This window comes from Oncorhynchus mykiss, chromosome 18 (assembly GCF_057628025.1).
Source record: "Oncorhynchus mykiss isolate SJ-2025 chromosome 18, ASM5762802v1, whole genome shotgun sequence".
NCBI classification, from domain to species: Eukaryota; Metazoa; Chordata; class Actinopteri; order Salmoniformes; family Salmonidae; genus Oncorhynchus; species Oncorhynchus mykiss.
The window spans coordinates 68,896,303-68,917,088 of NC_143039.1; the positions used below are offsets into that span (position 1 = coordinate 68,896,303).

The window sequence follows — 20,786 nt, forward strand, 5'->3', positions numbered from 1 at the left end:
TCATTTTGTCTGTCATAGTTGAAGTGTACCTATGACAAAAATTACAGGCCTCTCTCATCTTTTTAAGTGGGAGAACTTGCACAATTGGTGGCTGACTAAATACTTTTTTGCCCCACTGTACACATGCAGAGATAAACCGTTCCCCCACACCGCATCTCACAATAACACGGCGGTTGGAACCAAAAATCTCAAATTTGGACTCATCAGACCAAAGAACCAATTTCCACCAGTCTAATGTCCATTGCTTGTGTTTCTTGGCCCAAGCAAGTCTCTTCTTATTGGTGTCCTTAATGGTGGTTTATTTGCAGCAATTCGACCATGAAGGCCTGATTCACAGTCTCCTCTGAACAGCTAATGTTGAGATGTGTCTGTTACTTGAACACTGTGAAGCATTTATTTGGGCTACAATTTCTGAGGCTGGTAACTACTGAACTTATCCTCTGCAGCAGAGGTAACTCTGGGTCTTCCTTTCCTGTAGCAGTCCTCATGAGAGCCAGTTTCATCATAGCGCTTGATGGTTTTTGCGACTGCCCATGAAGAAACGTTCAAAGTTCTTGAAATTTACCGGATTGACTGACCTTCATGTCTTAAATAATGGACTGTTGTTTCTCTTTGCCTATTTGAGCTGTTCTTGCCATAATATGGACTTGGTCTTTGACCAAATAGGGATATCTTATGGATACCACCCTTACCTTGTCACAACACAACTGATTGGCTCAAAAGAAATTCCACAAATTAACTTTTAAGAAGGCACGCCTGTTAATTGAAATGCATTCCAGGTGACCTCATGAAGCTCGTTGAGAGAATTCCAAGAGTATGTCAAACTGTCATCAAGGCAAAGGGTGGCTATTTGAAGGATGTCAAAAAGTATTTATATATATTTAGATTTGTTAAAATGTTTTTGGTTACTACATGATTCCATGTGTTATTCATAGTTCTGATGTCTTCACTATTATTCTACAATGAAAAAATAAAAATAAAGAAAAACCCTGGAATGAGTAGGTGTTCTAAAACTTTTTACCTGTAGTGTATATTATTAGACAAGGGGCCCCAGATTGAATAATGTCTCCATATACATGCTCTGCCATTCGAGAGAGAGTGAGTTATGGCCTACACTTGCACACTACCGTGAGTATATTGATGTCCAACACGAACCATGGCTCCCTCTGCGGCATGTACAGTACATCCTAACTGTAGGCAATGATCCTAACGGCAACCTGTTCCCTATTTAGTGCACTACTTTTGAACAGAGCCTAATGTGCTCTGCTCAAAAGTAGTGCACTATGTAAGGGAATTGGGAGGTATTTGGGATGCAAATATGGATTTCCTCTGGCTCTCTCCTTGAGAATGATAAATTGTACACTATTCTACCCTAGTACTCTACTGTATCAATCATAAGAGAAGGGAATCTACTGCTAAGTTGTAGTCTATATTAAGTTAATTGTATGGTATATAAACAATGTTTTATATATATATATATATATATTGTTTAGGCAAGTCAGTTAAGAACAAATTCTTATTTACAATGACGACCTACCCTGGCCAAACCCGGATGACGCTGCAACGCCCTATGGGACTCCCAATCAAGGCTGGATGTATGCTATTACATTTTGCTACAGTGGGATGGAAAATGCCAAAGTCATGCAGTCATCATTGTCATTGGGGTCAACTGGTTCTGGTACTAACTCACAGGAATCAATCTATGTATACAAAAAGAGCTTTATTCAGAAATGTAACTTATTTTACATTAAAAGTATCAGCAGTACTGTGTCCTTTTTTTCTAAGGACATTTCAAGCCATCAGAACATGAAGAGACCGCAATACACCACAAAGAAAGAATATATGGTAATCAAGAAACCAGGGGACTTTCAAACATGACTTGATTTGACAGTTACTGAACCCTAACAAATGAATACATGAACATAAAAGTATGTTGAAACGGTGAGCCTAATATCCCTTGTCTCAGACCTTAATAAGAGCATAAATACGGAAGAACAGGGCTGCATCGAGAGAGAGAGAAGTCCTGGGCTCGGGGCATCCTGAAAGCAGCCTGTACCCCAGACCACCAGACCTGGCCATGTGACTATATTGTCTGAGCAAGCTGGCTGGTTGTCACACAGGGTGAATGGAATGACCCAGTGAACAGCCAGCCCAAGGTCTGATCCACTCCTCTCCAGACAGCCCTGTAGTCTCAGTCAGCAGTGTCAGGATACCACGATCTAATGATGTCAGTGTCTCCGGCCCAACGCTAGCTACACAGCTAGTCTGTTGATGTTGAAGATTTTGACAGAGTGGTCTGCCCCTGCACTGGCTAGCTGTACCCAGGAGCTGCCTGCTGCTGTGATGCTGCCCTCGCCTTCCTCCTCATCCCCCTGGCCGGCTCGGCCTGCCCTCGGCCTCCAGCGCAGCCTCTTCACCGTCAGCGAGTGACTCTGACTGGAGGGGGGAAGCGTTGTCAAGGAAACAACAGAGTGGTGAAATACTGTACTACAGTCATAGTGTATCATTGTGTTATGCTTCTATACTGTACTAGTCATAGTGTATCATTGTGTTATGTCTCCATACTGTACTACAGTCATAGTGTATCATTGTGTTATGTCTCCATACTGTACTACAGTCAGTGTATTATTGTGTTATGCCTCTATACTGTACTAGTCATAGTGTATCATTGTGTTATGTCTCCATACTGTACTACAGTCATAGTGTATCATTGTGTTATGCCTCTATACTGTACTAGTCATAGTGTATCATTGTGTTATGTCTCCATACTGTACTACAGTCATAGTGTATCATTGTGTTATGCTTCTATACTGTACTAGTCATAGTGTATCATTGTGTTATGTCTCCATACTGTACTACAGTCATAGTGTATCATTGTGTTATGTCTCCATACTGTACTACAGTCATAGTGTATCATTGTGTTATGTCTCCATACTGTACTACAGTCATAGTGTATCATTGTGTTGTGTCTCCATACTGTACTACAGTCATAGTGTATCATTGTGTTGTCTCCATACTGTACTACAGTCATAGTGTATCATTGTGTTGTGTCTCCATACTGTACTACAGTCATAGTGTATCATTGTGTTATGTCTCCATACTGTACTACAGTCATAGTGTATCATTGTGTTGTCTCCATACTGTACTACAGTCATAGTGTATCATTGTGTTATGTCTCCATACTGTACTACAGTCATAGTGTATCATTGTGTTATGTCTCCATTCTGTACTACAGTCATAGTGTATCATTGTGTTGTGTCTCCATACTGTACTACAGTCATAGTGTATCGTTGTGTTGTCTCCATACTGTACTACAGTCATAGTGTATCATTGTGTTATGTCTCCATACTGTACTACAGTCATAGTGTATCATTGTGTTATGTCTCCATACTGTACTACAGTCAGTGTATTATTGTGTTGTGTCTACCACAAGCAGACTATGTAAAATAGGTTGTTAGGCGCATGGTAATATATAAGAATGAATTATATTTCTAGGATTAGGTCAACCATGGTTGCATGATGAGTAGTGCAATATGCCTGAGACCTAAAGACTTGTGTTAGCTCCCTGAGTGTGTCACATACAAATATAACGCACAAAAATAAAATCTGATGAAGCATAGATGTTCTCATATGAAATTTCCAAAGGTGCTGAATCTACTAAATGTTGTTTTATACAGTAGTATGTATTTGTTGGCGCCGAATCAGATGCCACTCTGTCCTCAGCTGTTGTTGGCACATCCATTGTGATACCTCACTTCGTTATCGTTTCTCTTATTCATGTTAATTGTGGTGCATGAATAAACCAAACGGTCACAGATCAGGTAACATTACATTGGTAGAACAGTCCTTCAGTCCAGAGATTTCCCTTCCTTCTCTTCATGACTCAGTCGGTGGGGCCTTCACAAAAATAGCCTGTTGATTGCAATTTCCTCTTAAATAACCCTCCGTTCAATACACAGCTATTCAAACCCACTTGAGGATGTTCTTTCTCTGGCTACCTTCCAGATGCCACCCTATTCCCTATATAGTGCACTACTTTTGACCAGGACCCTTAGGGTAGGGAATAGGGTCCACTATGGACGTACTCTAAAAACTCTGGGCAGAGTCATAAAAACTCCCGTCTAAAGAGTCAGAGTACCTTTTGGGGTATTTATCCATTGAGATATGTTGTCTTGAGGAGGCTTCATCGTAGAATAATGGAACCAGTGCTTATAGGACAGCTGGACTAAAGGCCTGTAGTTAGTCAGTGCCAAAAGGTGTGCGCGGGGGGGGGGGGGGGGGGGGGGGGGGTAATTTTAGAAACTGAAATGTGTGATGAAAGCTTGGGACTGTGTGTTTGTGGGGCGTGCATGCATGTGTGTCTAAAGGATACGAGGAGTCTGTTTCTCCATATCTGGTCCAGTCTGATGCTCCAGCAGGCTCCTCACTGAGTTCCCACTTATACAGCAGGACCTGGCCACTCTCCAGCCCCACCGCCAGCAGATAGCTGGAGGAACATACATCAATCAATCAAACTTTATTGTTCCAGATGGACATGTGGTTAACAGGCAGGCTTATTGTCCCAGATGGACATGTGGTTAACAGGCAGGCTTATTGTCCCAGATGGACATGTGGTTAACAGGCAGGCTTATTGTCCCAGATGGACATGATTACAGGCAGGATTACAGCTAGACATGTATAATAGTTCAACACATCACACAAAAGGCTAAATAACACAGAAACGTCATCAACTAGAAGCCAGCTGGGGAAAAAAAAGCGCATGTGGAAATAAAGCGCATGTGGAAATAAAGCGCATGTGGAAATAAAGCGCATGTGGAAATAAAGTGCATGTGCGAATAAAGTGCATGTGCAAATAAAGTGCATGTGGAAATAAAGTGCATGTGCAACTCAAAGATGGGTTGCTAGGCCATAGACAGACAGCACACACAGGTGGCTACAAGGGAAGCATACACACTCCATCCATACACACTACCATCAAGATATGAAACCCCTAGGAACTCTTGTTGATGTGAAACGATTGGATAGGATAATGGCGAAAGCTTCCCTATGCCTTCTGATAGGCTGCGTATACATTTCAACCATATTGCTAATACCTATCCAATTGCAGGCCTACAGCAGTGTCTAGGGTGAAGGGAGCTAGTGGTTCAATTGGAATTCAGAAAATAAGCGCTGCCTCAGTATTGTACCTGTTGCCGGGGCACAGGATGGGGCAGAAGGAGACAGCAGTGGCCGAGTCTCCTACATCTAATATGGAGGAACAGGGCCGGATGACTGGGGGTTCATCAGGGGTCACAATGGCCTCAGAACTACTGCAGTCACCCCACACTATCACCTGTAGACAGAAAGTTGAATGAAGTTATTCTGGAAAGTCACACTAACATAGAATGTGTGGTAGGATAGGTGGTATCCTATAGCCTATGTAGTTCTATGGGCCCTGGTCAAAAGTAGTGCACTGTAAAGGGAAAAGGTTGCCATTTGGGATGTAGCCTATGATGAACAGTATTTTACTGCCTCTTCCTTACCATTGTGACCTTTACTTACTGAGGAGCTCATTTGTAAGGAACAACCTTTGAAGGCTGATGCTGGTTTGAGATTAGCACATCATTATGTTCCATGCCTTGCATTGACATCAAAGGACTCTTAAGCTGTGGATCAGGGCCTGTTTCAAAAAGATTCTCAGAGTAGAAGTTCTGATCTAGGATCGGACCCCCCCCCCCACCCTCTCATTCATCACCAATGAAACGACAAAACTGATCCTTGATCAGTGCTCCTTCTCTGAGAAACTCAGACAGAAGTGAATAGATGTTGAAGTCCGGAGAATACACGCTACCTCTACTAACAACACTAAGGCCTTGCTGGTGTAGAATAATGACCTTCTTGTCTCGACTTGACGTCACAAAGTACTTGTTGTCGGCGCTCCAGTCACATGACCATATGATGCGCGTGTGTACGGCCGTGTCCTTCCTGGTAGATGTGTACAGGGAGAAATGGGGCTCTGGGTGGGGGAGACACACACAGGCACAATAAATACCCATCTACCTTGCACTTTGCATTAGTATTGAACCACAAAACGTTCTAACACAGTACATAACTGCTCAGTGGTAACAATGAATCTCTCCACTGACACACAAATAAACCCAAAGCCTCTGTTCCTCCTCTCCATGATGTCTGTCATTAATGTTGGTTGTGATGCACTGTTCTGTGTCGTTCCAGCAGCCTCTAGAGAAACACTGCTGTCTGTGTCGTTCCAGCAGCCTCTAGAGACACTGCTGTCTGTGTTGTCCCAGCAGACAGCCCCCTAGAGAGACACTGCTGTCTGTGTTCCAGCAGCCACCACTCTAGAGACACTGTTGTCTGTGTAGTTCCAGCAGCCAGCCCTCTAGAGACACTGTTGTCTGTGTAGTTCCAGCAGCCAGCCCTCTAGAGACACTGTTGTCTGTGTAGTTCCAGCAGCCAGCCCTCTAGAGAGACACTGTTGTCTGTGTTGTCCCAGCAGACAGCCCCCTAGAGAGACACTGCTGTCTGTGTCATTCCAGCAGCCTCTAGAGAGACTCTGCTGTCTGTGTAGTTCCAGCAGTCAGCCCTCTAGAGACACTGTTGTTTCACACGTTTCACACATGTTTCTAGTCCCAGTTTGTATAGGCATGTTTCTAGTCCCAGTTTGTATAGGCATGTTTCTAGTCCCACAGTTTGTATAGGCATGTTTCTAGTCCCACAGTTTGTATAGGCATGTTTCTAGTCCCAGTTTGTATAGGCATGTTTCTAGTCCCAGTTTGTATAGGCATGTTTCTAGTCCCACAGTTTGTATAGGCATGTTTCTAGTCCCAGTTTGTATAGGCATGTTTCTAGTCCCAGTTTGTACAGGCATGTTTCTAGTCCCAGTTTGTATAGGCATGTTTCTAGTCCCAGTTTGTATAGGCATGTTTCTAGTCCCAGTTTGTATAGGCATGTTTCTAGTCCCAGTTTGTATAGGCATGTTTCTAGTCCCACAGTTTGTATAGGCATGTTTCTAGTCCCACAGTTTGTATAGGCATGTTTCTAGTCCCAGTTTGTATAGGCATGTTTCTAGTCCCAGTTTGTATAGGCATGTTTCTAGTCTCACAGTTTGTATAGGCATGTTTCTAGTCCCATGTTTCTAGTCCCAGTTTTATATAGGCATGTTTCTAGTCCCAGTTTGTATAGGCATGTTTCTAGTCTCAGTTTGTATAGGCATGTTTCTAGTCCCAGTTTGTATAGGCATGTTTCTAGTCCCAGTTTGTATAGGCATGTTTCTAGTCCCAGTTTGTATAGGCATGTTTCTAGTCCCAGTTTGTATAGGCATGTTTCTAGTCCCAGTTTGTATAGGCATGTTTCTAGTCTCACAGTTTGTATAGGCATGTTTCTAGTCCCATGTTTCTAGTCCCAGTTTGTATAGGCATGTTTCTAGTCCCAGTTTGTATAGGCATGTTTCTAGTCCCAGTTTGTATAGGCATGTTTCTAGTCCCAGTTTGTATAGGCATGTGTCTAGTCCCAGTTTGTATAGGTATGTTTCTAGTCCCAGTTTGTATAGGCATGTTTCTAGTCCCAGTTTGTATAGGCATGTTTCTAGTCCCAGTTTGTATAGGCATGTGTCTAGTCCCAGTTTGTATAGGCATGTTTCTAGTCCCAGTTTGTATAGGCATGTGTCTAGTCCCAGTTTGTATAGGCATGTTTCTAGTCCCAGTTTGTATAGGCATGTGTCTAGTCCCAGTTTGTATAGGCATGTTTCTAGTCCCAGTTTGTATAGGCATGTTTCTAGTCCCAGTTTGTATAGGCATGTTTCTAGTCTCAGTTTGTATAGGCATGTTTCTAGTCCCAGTTTGTATAGGCATGTTTCTAGTCCCAGTTTGTATAGGCATTTTTCTAGTCTCAGTTTGTATAGGCATGTTTCTAGTCCCAGTTTGTATAGGCATGTTTCTAGTCCCAGTTTGTATAGGCATGTGTCTAGTCCCACAGTTTGTATAGGCATGTTTCTAGTCCCACAGTTTGTATAGGCATGTTTCTAGTCCCAGTTTGTATAGGCATGTTTCTAGTCCCAGTTTGTATAGGCATGTTTCTAGTCCCAGTTTGTATAGGCATGTTTCTAGTCTCAGTTTGTATAGGCATGTGTCTAGTCCCAGTTTGTATAGGCATGTTTCTAGTCTCAGTTTGTATGGGCATGTTTCTAGTCCCAGTTTGTATAGGCATGTTTCTAGTCTCACAGTTTGTATAGGCATGTTTCTAGTCCCAGTTTGTATAGGCATGTTTCTAGTCCCAGTTTGTATAGGCATGTGTCTAGTCCCCCAGTTTGTATAGGCATGTTTCTAGTCCCACAGTTTGTATAGGCATGTTTCTAGTCCCAGTTTGTATAGGCATGTTTCTAGTCCCAGTTTGTATAGGCATGTTTCTAGTCCCAGTTTGTATAGGCATGTTTCTAGTCCCAGTTTGTATAGGCATGTTTCTAGTCCCAGTTTGTATAGGCATGTTTCTAGTCTCACAGTTTGTATAGGCATGTTTCTAGTCCCATGTTTCTAGTCCCAGTTTGTATAGGCATGTTTCTAGTCCCAGTTTGTATAGGCATGTTTCTAGTCCCAGTTTGTATAGGCATGTTTCTAGTCCCAGTTTGTATAGGCATGTTTCTAGTCCCAGTTTGTATAGGCATGTTTCTAGTCTCAGTTTGTATAGGCATGTGTCTAGTCCCAGTTTGTATAGGCATGTTTCTAGTCCCAGTTTGTATAGGCATGTTTCTAGTCCCAGTTTGTATAGGCATGTTTCTAGTCCCAGTTTGTATAGGCATGTGTCTAGTCCCAGTTTGTATAGGCATGTTTCTAGTCCCAGTTTGTATAGGCATGTGTCTAGTCCCAGTTTGTATAGGCATGTTTCTAGTCCCAGTTTGTATAGGCATGTTTCTAGTCCCAGTTTGTATAGGCATGTTTCTAGTCTCAGTTTGTATAGGCATGTTTCTAGTCCCAGTTTGTATAGGCATGTTTCTAGTCCCAGTTTGTATAGGCATTTTTCTAGTCTCAGTTTGTATAGGCATGTTTCTAGTCCCAGTTTGTATAGGCATGTTTCTAGTCCCAGTTTGTATAGGCATGTGTCTAGTCCCACAGTTTGTATAGGCATGTTTCTAGTCCCACAGTTTGTATAGGCATGTTTCTAGTCCCAGTTTGTATAGGCATGTTTCTAGTCCCAGTTTGTATAGGCATGTTTCTAGTCCCAGTTTGTATAGGCATGTTTATAGTCTCAGTTTGTATAGGCATGTTTCTAGTCTCAGTTTGTATAGGCATGTGTCTAGTCCCAGTTTGTATAGGCATGTTTCTAGTCCCAGTTTGTATAGGCATGTTTCTAGTCCCAGTTTGTATAGGCATGTTTCTAGTCTCACAGTTTGTATAGGCATGTTTCTAGTCCCAGTTTGTATAGGCATGTTTCTAGTCCCAGTTTGTATAGGCATGTGTCTAGTCCCCCAGTTTGTATAGGCATGTTTCTAGTCCCACAGTTTGTATAGGCATGTTTCTAGTCCCAGTTTGTATAGGCATGTTTCTAGTCCCAGTTTGTATAGGCATGTTTCTAGTCCCAGTTTGTATAGGCATTTTTCTAGTCTCAGTTTGTATAGGCATGTTTCTAGTCCCAGTTTGTATAGGCATGTGTCTAGTCCCACAGTTTGTATAGGCATGTTTCTAGACCCACAGTTTGTATAGGCATGTTTCTAGTCCCAGTTTGTATAGGCATGTTTCTAGTCCCAGTTTGTATAGGCATGTTTCTAGTCCCAGTTTGTATAGGCATGTTTATAGTCTCAGTTTGTATAGGCATGTTTCTAGTCTCAGTTTGTATAGGCATGTGTCTAGTCCCAGTTTGTATAGGCATGTTTCTAGTCCCAGTTTGTATAGGCATGTTTCTAGTCCCAGTTTGTATAGGCATGTTTCTAGTCTCACAGTTTGTATAGGCATGTTTCTAGTCCCAGTTTGTATAGGCATGTTTCTAGTCCCAGTTTGTATAGGCATGTGTCTAGTCCCCCAGTTTGTATAGGCATGTTTCTAGTCCCACAGTTTGTATAGGCATGTTTCTAGTCCCAGTTTGTATAGGCATGTTTCTAGTCCCAGTTTGTATAGGCATGTTTCTAGTCCCAGTTTGTATAGGCATGTTTCTAGTCCCAGTTTGTATAGGCATGTTTCTAGTCCCAGTTTGTATAGGCATGTTTCTAGTCCCAGTTTGTATAGGCATGTTTCTAGTCCCAGTTTGTATAGGCATGTTTCTAGTCCCAGTTTGTATAGGCATGTTTCTAGTCCCAGTTTGTATAGGCATGTTTCTAGTCTCAGTTTGTATAGGCATGTTTCTAGTCCCAGTTTGTATAGGCATGTTTCTAGTCCCAGTTTGTATAGGCATGTTTCTAGTCCCAGTTTGTATAGGCATGTTTCTAGTCCCAGTTTGTATAGGCATGTTTCTAGTCCCAGTTTGTATAGGCATGTTTCTAGTCCCAGTTTGTATAGGCATGTTTCTAGTCCCAGTTTGTATAGGCATGTTTCTAGTCCCAGTTTGTATAGGCATGTTTCTAGTCCCAGTTTGTATAGGCATGTTTCTAGTCTCAGTTTGTATAGGCATGTTTCTAGTCCCAGTTTGTATAGGCATGTTTCTTGTGTGCGAACTCAGCGTGTGTGTATATGTGTGTGTATGTGTGCGAGTGTATGTGTGCGCGTGTGTGTGCGCGTATGTGTGTGTGGGGGGGTCAAAACACAATTAAGTGAAACTCTGAGGGTAATTGGACTTCAGGGAGAAGAACTGTGTGATGCTTGGCATGGTTTATTTTTGTGTTATACCACACAAATTAACATGTACAAATGGAACACTAGAGTCAAAACAAATAAATAAAACAATTGTGACAAGCCACAAAGCACATTCCACCCAATAGTTGTCACAGTATTTGGGGGAAACAAATGTGATCTATGGTTAAAGAAAGAGTTTTGACTTCCATCTGATTATTAATAACTATTCTGCCTGTATCAGCCGTTCTCCAGATAGAGCCATGCTAGTAGCAGTGTACACACACACACACGCACGCACAGACAAGGTAAAAAATAAATATATAATAATACAAATCGGTCTTTCTGACCCTGATCGAGGCAGTTAACCCACTGTTCCCCGGGCGCCGATGACGTGGATGTCGATTTAGGCATCTCCCCCCACACCTCTCTGATTCAGAGGGGGTTAAATGCGGAAGACACATTTCAGTTGAATGCATTCAGTTGTACAACTGACTAGATATCCCCCTTTCCCTTCCCTACACGCACGCGCCAGCGGAGCTTAGGGAGGCCTGTCTTCTCTCTACCTCCTGCTACAGCCACTCTCCATCCCTGTCTTTACTGGCCGGCTGGGCCGTCCTGTACTGTGCTTTCCAGCCCCTCGATTGGCATGTCTAGACTGGTTAAGAGAGAGAGAGAGAGAGTGTGTGTCTGCACGTGTGCGGGCATGTGTGAGATTGTGAGTAATTCAGGGCTCAACTGGAACAGACTGCCAGTTCGCCGGGGAACCCATCAAGGAACCCGCCACAGGCAAATAGGGAAAGAAAAACAGTTGCTTCACCGATTAGGGCTGTGTCACTGGTGATTTACCTGACTGGGTTTAAATGGGGATTTGAGACATTGGTTGTATGGCTCCAAACTATCCCTAGGCTAGTAAAACAGGACTATACTCAAACTAAACTAGCTCTTGGCTGCTTAAACACCTGACATGAAACCAAACTAACTTCAAAAGCAGGAAGAAAATACTATTAAAATAAAAAGCATAATAGCAGTAAAGCAGCCAGACAGGACCCTCAGCTCACCTGTGTTTGTAGGGGTGGCGGCGGGGTCGTCCCGTTTCCATAGCGACCAGGTCCTGTCCCGGGACACGGCCAATAGGAACAGTCCATTGGGAGAGAAGGCCATCTGGGTGACAGTGAGGCTGTGGCAGGGCAGTGCCTGTAGCTGGCGCCAGGAAGTGGAGCTCCAGAGCAGCACGGCCGCATGCTCAGCCTTAGAGGCCTAGAACCAGAGAAGAGAAGCAGCTGGAGGACCATACTGAACTAGCTCAGCCTAAGAGGCCTAGAACCAGAGAAGAGAAGCAGCTGGAGGACCATACTGAACTAGCTCAGCCTAAGAGGCCTAGAACCAGAGAAGAGAAGCAGCTGGAGGACCATACTGAACTAGCTCAGCCTAAGAGGCCTAGAACCAGAGAAGAGAAGCAGCTGGAGGACCATACTAAACTAGTTCAGCCTAAGAGGCCTAGAACCAGAGAAGAATAGCTGTTGGAGGACCATACTGAACTAGCTCAGCCTAAGAGGCCTAGAACCAGAGAAGAATAGCGGTTGGAGGACCCCACACATAGCTGGCAAGATAGTCATAGGACCCTATACCATACCATTCCAGCCATTAATGCGAGCTTGTCCAAGTGCTGTATAGATTAGCTAATACTATCTCCATTCCTCACCAGGGGGCAAACAGTATACAATTCTCCTCCCTCTGTGTTCGGTAAACACTAATTTTAAACTTTGACTCAAAGATGTACTAGCAAACCTGGTCTAGTCTATTGAAGTGACTTAAAAAAATAGAGGCCTATGTTTGTATTGGCTAAAGGCGAGACAGCAGGAAAGATAATGGGCCAATTTGGAACCCACAGCAAATATGTCCTGTAGGTGACAGCATGGACTGAAGGACCACCCAGGTCAGGTGACTGCCATCAAATCACATCATTCCAGTTGTGATAGGAATCTGAATGATCCTGATGGCTGCTAATGGACTTCACCTGACAGATAACAGGTTATTTCTCTGAAAAATAGACACTTTCAGATTGATTTTGCTCCGATTAAAAAGCTGACTGTCCACACGCACTGACACGTTTATTGAGTCTGCCAGATCAGAGGCATTAGGGGTGACCAGGGATGTTCTCTTGATAAGTGTGTGAATTGGACCATTTTCCTGACCTGCTAAGCATTTAAAATGTAACAAGTACTTTTGGATGTCAGGGAAAATGTATAGAGTAAAAAGTACATAATTTTCTTTAGGAATGTAGAGAAGTTGAAGTAGTCAAAAATATAAATAGTAAAGTACAGATTGGTTTTTGCCCTAGCACTACACAGCCGATTCAAATAACTAATCAAACTTTGATCATTTGAATCAGCTGTATAGTGTTAGGGTATAGGCTAGTGTATAGTGTTAGGGTATAGGCTAGTGTATAGTGTTAGGGTATAGGCTAGTGTATAGTGTTAGGGTATAGGCTAGTGTATAGTTAGGGTATAGGCTAGTGTACAGTGTTAGGGTATAGGCTAGTGTATAGTGTTAGGGTATAGGCTAGTGTATAGTGTTAGGGACCCCTAACCAAAATGTGCACCGAGTTTGGGAAACCCTGTTGTAACCAGTAAATTACATATTTAAGGAGTAGGATCTACAACACATATTTACAAATAAGTTATCATGCAATATCAACATGATCAAACACAAGATAAACTTTGGTAAAAACCCTTCAACTGATATATCACTGTCAACTAACAAGAAATCAAAAAGATCCTTGTGCGCTCAGTTGAGAACAGGGATACTGTCTCTGGCAATTGAAGTAGGTAGATTCAATACCCTAGATGAAGAAGAGAGGATAAATCTGTGATTTCGGGGGTTGGCTTAACATTGGTTGGACCAGAGCTAGCTAGTGTGTGTAGAGCAGCACCAGAATTTTAAATAAAAACACATTTTACGTTTTTGTAGTTAATAAATGTCAGTAGCCTACAGTAGACCCGCAACGTCAGTAGCCTACAGTAGACCCGCAACGTCAGTAGCCTACAGTAGACCCGCAACGTCAGTAGCCTACAGTAGACCCGCAACGTCAGTAGCCTACAGTAGACCCGCAACGTCAGTAGCCTACAGTAGACCCGCAACGTCAGTAGCCTACAGTAGACCCGCAACGTCAGTAGCCTACAGTAGACCCGCAACGTCAGTAGCCTACAGTAGACCCGCAACGTCAGTAGCCTACAGTAGACCCGCAACGTCAGTAGCCTACAGTAGACCCGCAACGTCAGTAGCCTACAGTAGACCCGCAACGTCAGTAGCCTACAGTAGACCCGCAACGTCAGTAGCCTACAGTAGACCCGCAACGTCAGTAGCCTACAGTAGACCCGCAACGTTAGTAGCCTATAGTAGCCCCGCAACGTCAGAAGCCTACAGTAGACCCGCAACGTCAGTAGCCTACAGTAGACCCGCAACGTCAGTAGCCTACAGTAGACCCGCAACGTCAGTAGCCTACAGTAGATGCCAGGAACATAAACAAATTAAAAAAACGTTATTAACCGGCTCCCATGCTTTTAAATTAAATGTTCCGGAACAGTATAGATCACTTTCGTTCCCGGTTCTGATTCCTCTATTTGTTAAAACAATTTATGGTTTTCAGTTAGGTTCCCAGAACCAGTTCCAACCCCTGCTAATAAAGTACAATGTGCTTTGCTACAGTCACAGATCGACGTTTGGCATTTGACCTCTAACTTGTCACACTACCTTACATGCCGAAGCCACCACCGTCCTCCCACTGTCAGACGCCAGACAGAACATCTCAAAGCCATGTCCATACCTGGAGAGAGAGGGAAGGAGAGAGAGAAGGAGAGAGAGAAGGATAGAGAGAAGGAGAGAGAGAAGGATAGAGAGAAGGAGAGAGAGAAGGATAGAGAGAAGGAGAGAGAGAAGGAGAGAGAGAAGGATAGAGAGAGAGAGAGCGAGAGAGCAGAGGGGAGGGAGCGAAGAGGAGTGATGAGAGCTTAGTCACCAGATAAGACTGTGATAAAAGACAAGTGGTCAAACTTGAAGCACAAACAATCCTCCTGAAAGCTTTAAAATGGCGCATCTTAGAATCACGCTTCTGGTGTCAGAGCTGCCAGGCTCTAAACAGGGGCATTTGAAACAGAGCGACTACGTCCCAAATGGCCCACAATTCCCTATTAGTGCACAGGGCTCTGGTCAAAGATAGTGGACTATATACAGTTGAAGTCGGAAGTTTACATACACCTGAGCCAAAGTCATTTAAACTCCTTTTTCACAATTCCTGACATTTAATCCTGGTAAAAATTCATTTTCTTAGGTCAGTTAGGATCACCCCTTTATTTTAAGAATGTGAAATGTCTGAATAATATTTTTTTCATCACATTCCCAGTGGGTCAGAAGTTTACATACACTCAATTAGTATGTCAGTATTTGGTAGCATTGCTTAAAAATTGTTTAACTTTGGTCAAACGTTTTGGGTGGCCTTCCACAAGCTTCCCACAATAAGTTGGGTGAATTTTGGCCCATTCGTCCTGACAGAGCTGGTGTAACTGAGTAAGGTTTGTAGGCCTCCTTGCTCGCACACGCTTTTTCAGTTCTACCCACAACTTTGGAAATATGCTTGGGGTCATTGTCCATTTGGAAGACCCATTTGCGACCAAGCTTTAACTTCCTGACTGATGTCTTGAGATGTTGCTTCAATATATCCACATAATTTTCCAGCCTCATGATGTCATCTATTTTGTGAAGGGCACCAGTCCTCCTGCAGCAAAGCACCCCCACAACATGATGCTGCCACCCGTGCTTCACGGTTGGGATGGTGTTCTCCGGCTTGCAAGCCTCCCCCTTTTTCCACCAAACATAATGATGGTCATTATGGTCAAACAGTTCTATTTTTGTTTCATCAGATCAGAGGACATTTCTCCAACAAGTATGATCTTTGTCCCCATGTGCAGTTGCAAACTGTAGTCTGGCTTTTTAATGGCGGTTTTGGAGCAATGGCTTCTTCCTTACTGAGCTGCATTTCAGGTTATGTCCATATAGGACTCGTTTTACTGTGGATATAGATACTTTTGTACCTGTTTCCTTCAGCATCTTCACAAGGTCCTTTGCTGTTGTTCTGGGATTGATTTGTACTTTTCGCACCAAAGTACGTTAATCTCTAGGAGACAGAACGCGTCTCCTTCCTGAACGGTATGACGGCTGCGTGGTTCCATGGTGTTTATACTTGCGTACTGTTGTTTCTACAGATGAATGTGGTACCTTCAGGCATTTGGAAATTGCTCCCAAGGATGAACCAGACTTGTGGAGCTCTAAAATTTTCTTCTCAGGTCTTGGCTGATTTTTTTTGATGTTCCCATGATGTCAAGAGGCACTGAGTTTGAAGGTAGGCCTTGAAATACATCCACAGGTACACCTCCAATTGACTAAAATGATGTAAATTAACCTATCAGAAGCTTCTGAAGCCATGACACCATTTTCTGGAATTTTCCAAGCTGTTTAAAGACAGTCAACTTAGTGTATGTAAACTTCTGATCCACTGGAATTGTGATACAGTGAAATAATCTGTCTGTAAACAATTGTTGGAAAAATGACTTGTGTCATGCACAAAGTAGATGTCCTAACTGACTTGCCAAAACTATAGGTTGTTAACAAGAAATTTGTGGAGTTGTTGAAAAAACAAGTTTTAATGACTCCAACCTAAGTGTATGTAAACTTCCGACTTCAACTGTAAATCAAATCAAATCTAATTGTATTTGTCACATACACATGGTTAGCAGATGTTAATGCGAGTGTAGCGAAATGCTTGCGCTTCTAGTTCCGACAATGCAGTAATAACCAACAAGTAATCTAACTAACAATTCCAAAACTACTGTCTTATACACAGTGTAAGGGGATAAAGAATATGTACATAAAGATATATGGATGAGTGATGGTACAGAGCAGCATAGGCAAGATACAGTAGATGGTATTGAGTACAGTATATACTGTAGGGTATAGATTTTAGATATAGATATAGGGATATAGATTTTCTTGACACCACACTCCGAGGGCCCTCACCTCCTCCCTGTAGGCCGTCTCGTCGTTGTTGGTAATCAAGCTTACCACTGTTGTGTCGTCCGCAAACTTGATGATTGAGTTGGAGGCGTGCGTGGCCACTCAGTCGTGGGTGAACAGGGAGTACAGGAGAGGGCTCAGAACGCACCCCTGTGGGGCCCCAGTGTTGAGGATCAGCGGGGTGGAGATGTTGTTGCCTACCCTCACCACCTGGGGGCGGCCCGTCAGGAAGTCCAGTACCCAGTTGCACAGGGCGGGGTCGAGACCCAGGGTCTCGAGCTTGATGACGAGCTTGCAGGGTACTATGGTGTTGAATGCCGAGCTGTAGTCGATGAACAGCATTCTCACATAGGTATTCCTCTTGTCCAGATGGGTTAGGGCAGTGTGCAGTGTGGTTGAGATTGCATCGTCTGTGGACCTATTTGGGCGGTAAGCAAATTGGAGTGGGTCTAGGGTGTCAGGTAGGGTGGAGGTGATATGGTCCTTGACTAGTCTCTCAAAGCACTTCATGATGACAGAAGAGAGTGCTACGGGGCAGTAGTCGTTTAGCTCAGTTACCTTAGCTTTCTTGGGAACAGGAACAATGGTGGCTCTCTTGAAGCATGTGGGAACAGCAGACTGGTATAGGGATTGATTGAATATGTCCGTAAACACACCGGCCAGCTGGTCTGCGCATGCTCTGAGGGCGCGGCTGGGGATGCCGTCTGGGCCTGCAGCCTTGCGATGGTTAACACGTTTAAATGTTTTACTCAATGATCCAAGGTTTTTCCAGCCCTGGTTGCGCAATCGATATACTGATACAATTTAGGGAGTCTTGTTTTCAGACTAGCCTTGTTAAAATCCCCAGCTACAATGAATGCAGCCTCAGGATGTATGGATTCCAGTTTGCAAAGAGTCAAATAAAGTTTGTTCAGAGCCATCGATGTGTCTGCTTGGGGGGGGGGATATATACGGCTGTGATTATAATCGAAGAGAATTCTCTTGGTAGATAATGCGGTCGACATTTGATTGTGAGGAATTCTAAATCAGGTGAACAGAAGGATTTGAGTTCCTGTATGTTTCTGTGATCACACCACGTCTTGTTAGCCATAAGGCATACGCCCCCGCCCATCTTCTTACCAGAAAGATGTTTGTTTTTGTCAGCGCGATGCGTGGAGAAACCCGCTGGCTGCACCGCCTCCGATTGTGTCTCTCCAGTGAGCCATGTTTCCGTGAAGCAAAGAACGTTACAGACTCTGATGTCCCTCTGGAATGCTACCCTTGCTCGGATTTCATCAACCTTGTTGTCAAGAGACTGGACATTGGCGAGAAGAATGCTAGGGAGTTGTGCACGATGTGCCCGTCTCCGGAGTCTGACCAGAAGACCGCCTCGTTTCCCTCTTTTACGGAGTCGTTTTTTTGGGTCGCCGGCTGGGATCCATTCTGTTGTCCTGGTTGAAAGGCAGAACACAGAATCCGCTTCGCGAAAATCATATTCTTGGTTGTACTGATGGTGAGTTGACGCTGATCTTATATTCAGTAGCTCTTCTCAACTGTATGTAATGAAACCTAAGATGACCTGGGGTACTAATGTAAGAAATAACACGTAAAAAAAACTAAAAACTGCATAGTTTCCTAGGAACACGAAGCGAGGCGGCCATCTCTGTCGGCGCCATGGCAACCTGTAGGGACTAGGGTGACATTTGGGACTCAGCCAGAGAGCTGAAGGTTTTCTAGCTGGAATTATGTAGATTCTACTCACACAGGCTGCAAAGGTTAAGAAGACACAGATGATACCTTACTGGTAAAGCACGCTAGAGCTAGACTGTGGAATTAAACAGTGACGTACGGGACTCCAGAACAGCAGACTGCAGGGCACACGCACACAAGAGCGCAGAAACATCTCATCCTCTCAACCTACCAAACCTTCTAAACATTTCATATTCAGAAATATACTCAGAATAGAAACCCTACCACAGAATCAAAAATATGACGCCACATGAATTTTAATGTTGCTATTACGCGTTCAATTATACAATGCATTCCTTGCCAAATGGGAGTAAGAAAAGTGCTATTCAAAAACACAATGGCAGTACTTGCAGTAAATGTCACAGCTGTATGTCATGTTAATGCAGGACTGACTGGTAAATAGATTTAACATTGGCAACAAATGGAGGTGATATATTCTCCTGGGCAGAGAAGAGGCTCATGGGGAAATCTGCATTCTGATTGGTGGGAGGTCTTTGGCTGGCTGGCTCTGAACGGGGTTTAGAAATATTTTCAGACCCATTAATCCTCACAGGAGGCGAAACAAACCATAACCAGTTATTTGTCTATAAACATGAGAAATGCGTTGAAATATCGTGTCGCATGGAGAATGGATGCTGCACACTAAAGGTTGAAATCATTAGATGCCTTGTGTACATTCCTAGAAAGCAGGAAACAGTGCTGAAACCTTTTCTGACAAAGTCCCCATCTGATTCTGTAGTTGATGAAGCGTGTGCAAAAGTGGTACTGTAACATTAGCTGCCTTTACACATGCAGCCCAATTCTGATATTTGGCAAAACAGCTGATCCGATTGGTCAAAATATCAATTAGTGGAAAAAGATTAGAATTGGGATGCCTGTGTAAATATAGCCATTGAGACCGAAAGTGTGTGTGTGCGTGTATGTGTGAAGATGGAATGAAAGGACTGTTAGAATGATCATGGGACACTAACAGTTTTTGGACCTCAGGCCATAGTGTATTTTGAAGGAGGTGGTCCTCTGGCGGTGGCTCTGTGGACACACACACACACACAAAATTACAAAGAAAGTCAATTTCAAAATAATTACATAACTACTGTATTTAACATATTCAACATTCACCCTAATGGGAACCATTTTCAAATTGACTAAAATGAAGATTGTATCTATGTGGAGATTGTATCTACGTCAATGGCATTTATGATTTTCTTGTGAAACAAACTCTAATGTTAAGCAGAGAGGGAGAGAGGGACAAGAGGGAGAGAGGGAGAGAGGGAGAGAGAGAGAGAGGGAGAGACAAGAGGGAGGGAGAGAGGGAGAGAGGGAGTGAGGGAGAGAGGGAGTGACAAGAGGGAGTGACAAGAGAGAGGGAGAGAGGGAGGGAGGGAGAGAGGGAGAGAGGGACAAGAGGGAGAGAATTAAAGAAGAGACACACTGGAGACACGAAACAGAATGAAGAACAGAATTGACCGCCTCAAGACAATGTTCTCTCTCGGATTCTTCACAGCGCTCATCGTTAGCATTTAGCTCCAATACCTAACCCTCAGTTTGCTATTTCTGAAAAGCCATTTTGTAACAACGACTCTTTATCTCCCAATTTTCAACGGCTGTTAGCTTTGAGGGGTGCTGCGAAATGAGAATCAAATGTACCCCTTCTCTCATTCTCCACCCATGCCAAGACAACTTCACTATCTACTCCTGCAGACACAGTGTGTATCCCAAATGGCACCCTATTCCCTATAGGCCTTGGTCAAAAGTAGTGCACTATGTAAGGAATAGGGTGCCATTTGGGACGCGTGAACTTACACAACCCTTACTCTCCTTCATTACACATGACATGTAAAGCCTCGTTCCCTCTCGTTGTTATTTGTCCCTGGCTTCCTGTTTCTCCCAAATGGTTCCTTCCCTTAATCCTCTCTAGTAGTTAATCAGAGACATGGCATTACTCTGTTAACTGATTATTCTGTTGACAACTCACTATTGTGTTGACAACTCATTATTGTGTAAACTCATTATTCTGTTAACGACTCATTATTCCGTCCACCTCATTTCCCTCTCCCTGTAGAACTGTACATGCAGACACACATAGCCCTGTAGCCTAGTCATCGATATTCTAACTTCGCTCTGCGCACACACACACACAAACGAGTCATTAATATCCTAACTCTGTAATCCTATAAGACGTCATTGTAATGATGATCTCAAGACTATAAGGAGATTTTTACAATCACAATG

General features: G+C 43.4%; 1 protein-coding gene across 3 annotated transcripts in view; it reads right to left on the reverse strand.

The window, feature by feature from the left end:
• Nucleotides 1-1,701: 1,701 nt before the first annotated feature.
• The window catches only part of elp2 (elongator acetyltransferase complex subunit 2), a 54,141-nt gene continuing 35,056 nt past the window's right edge, over nt 1,702-20,786 (reverse strand). For 2 of the 3 annotated variants that reach the window (XM_036953440.2, XM_090209222.1), the window contains exons 16-22: nt 19,526-19,583; nt 14,511-14,583; nt 11,816-12,014; nt 5,874-5,995; nt 5,187-5,332; nt 4,373-4,486; nt 1,702-2,436 (exon numbers count right to left, since the gene is read on the reverse strand). In XM_036953440.2, the coding sequence (XP_036809335.2) occupies nt 2,253-2,436; nt 4,373-4,486; nt 5,187-5,332; nt 5,874-5,995; nt 11,816-12,014; nt 14,511-14,583; nt 19,526-19,583 (896 nt within the window). In that variant the 3' untranslated portion in view covers nt 1,702-2,252. Of the gene's footprint in view, nt 2,437-4,372; nt 4,487-5,186; nt 5,333-5,830; nt 5,996-11,815; nt 12,015-14,510; nt 14,584-19,525; nt 19,584-20,786 lie in introns of all 3 variants that reach the window. The other variant, XR_016488608.1, reaches the window with a different exon arrangement.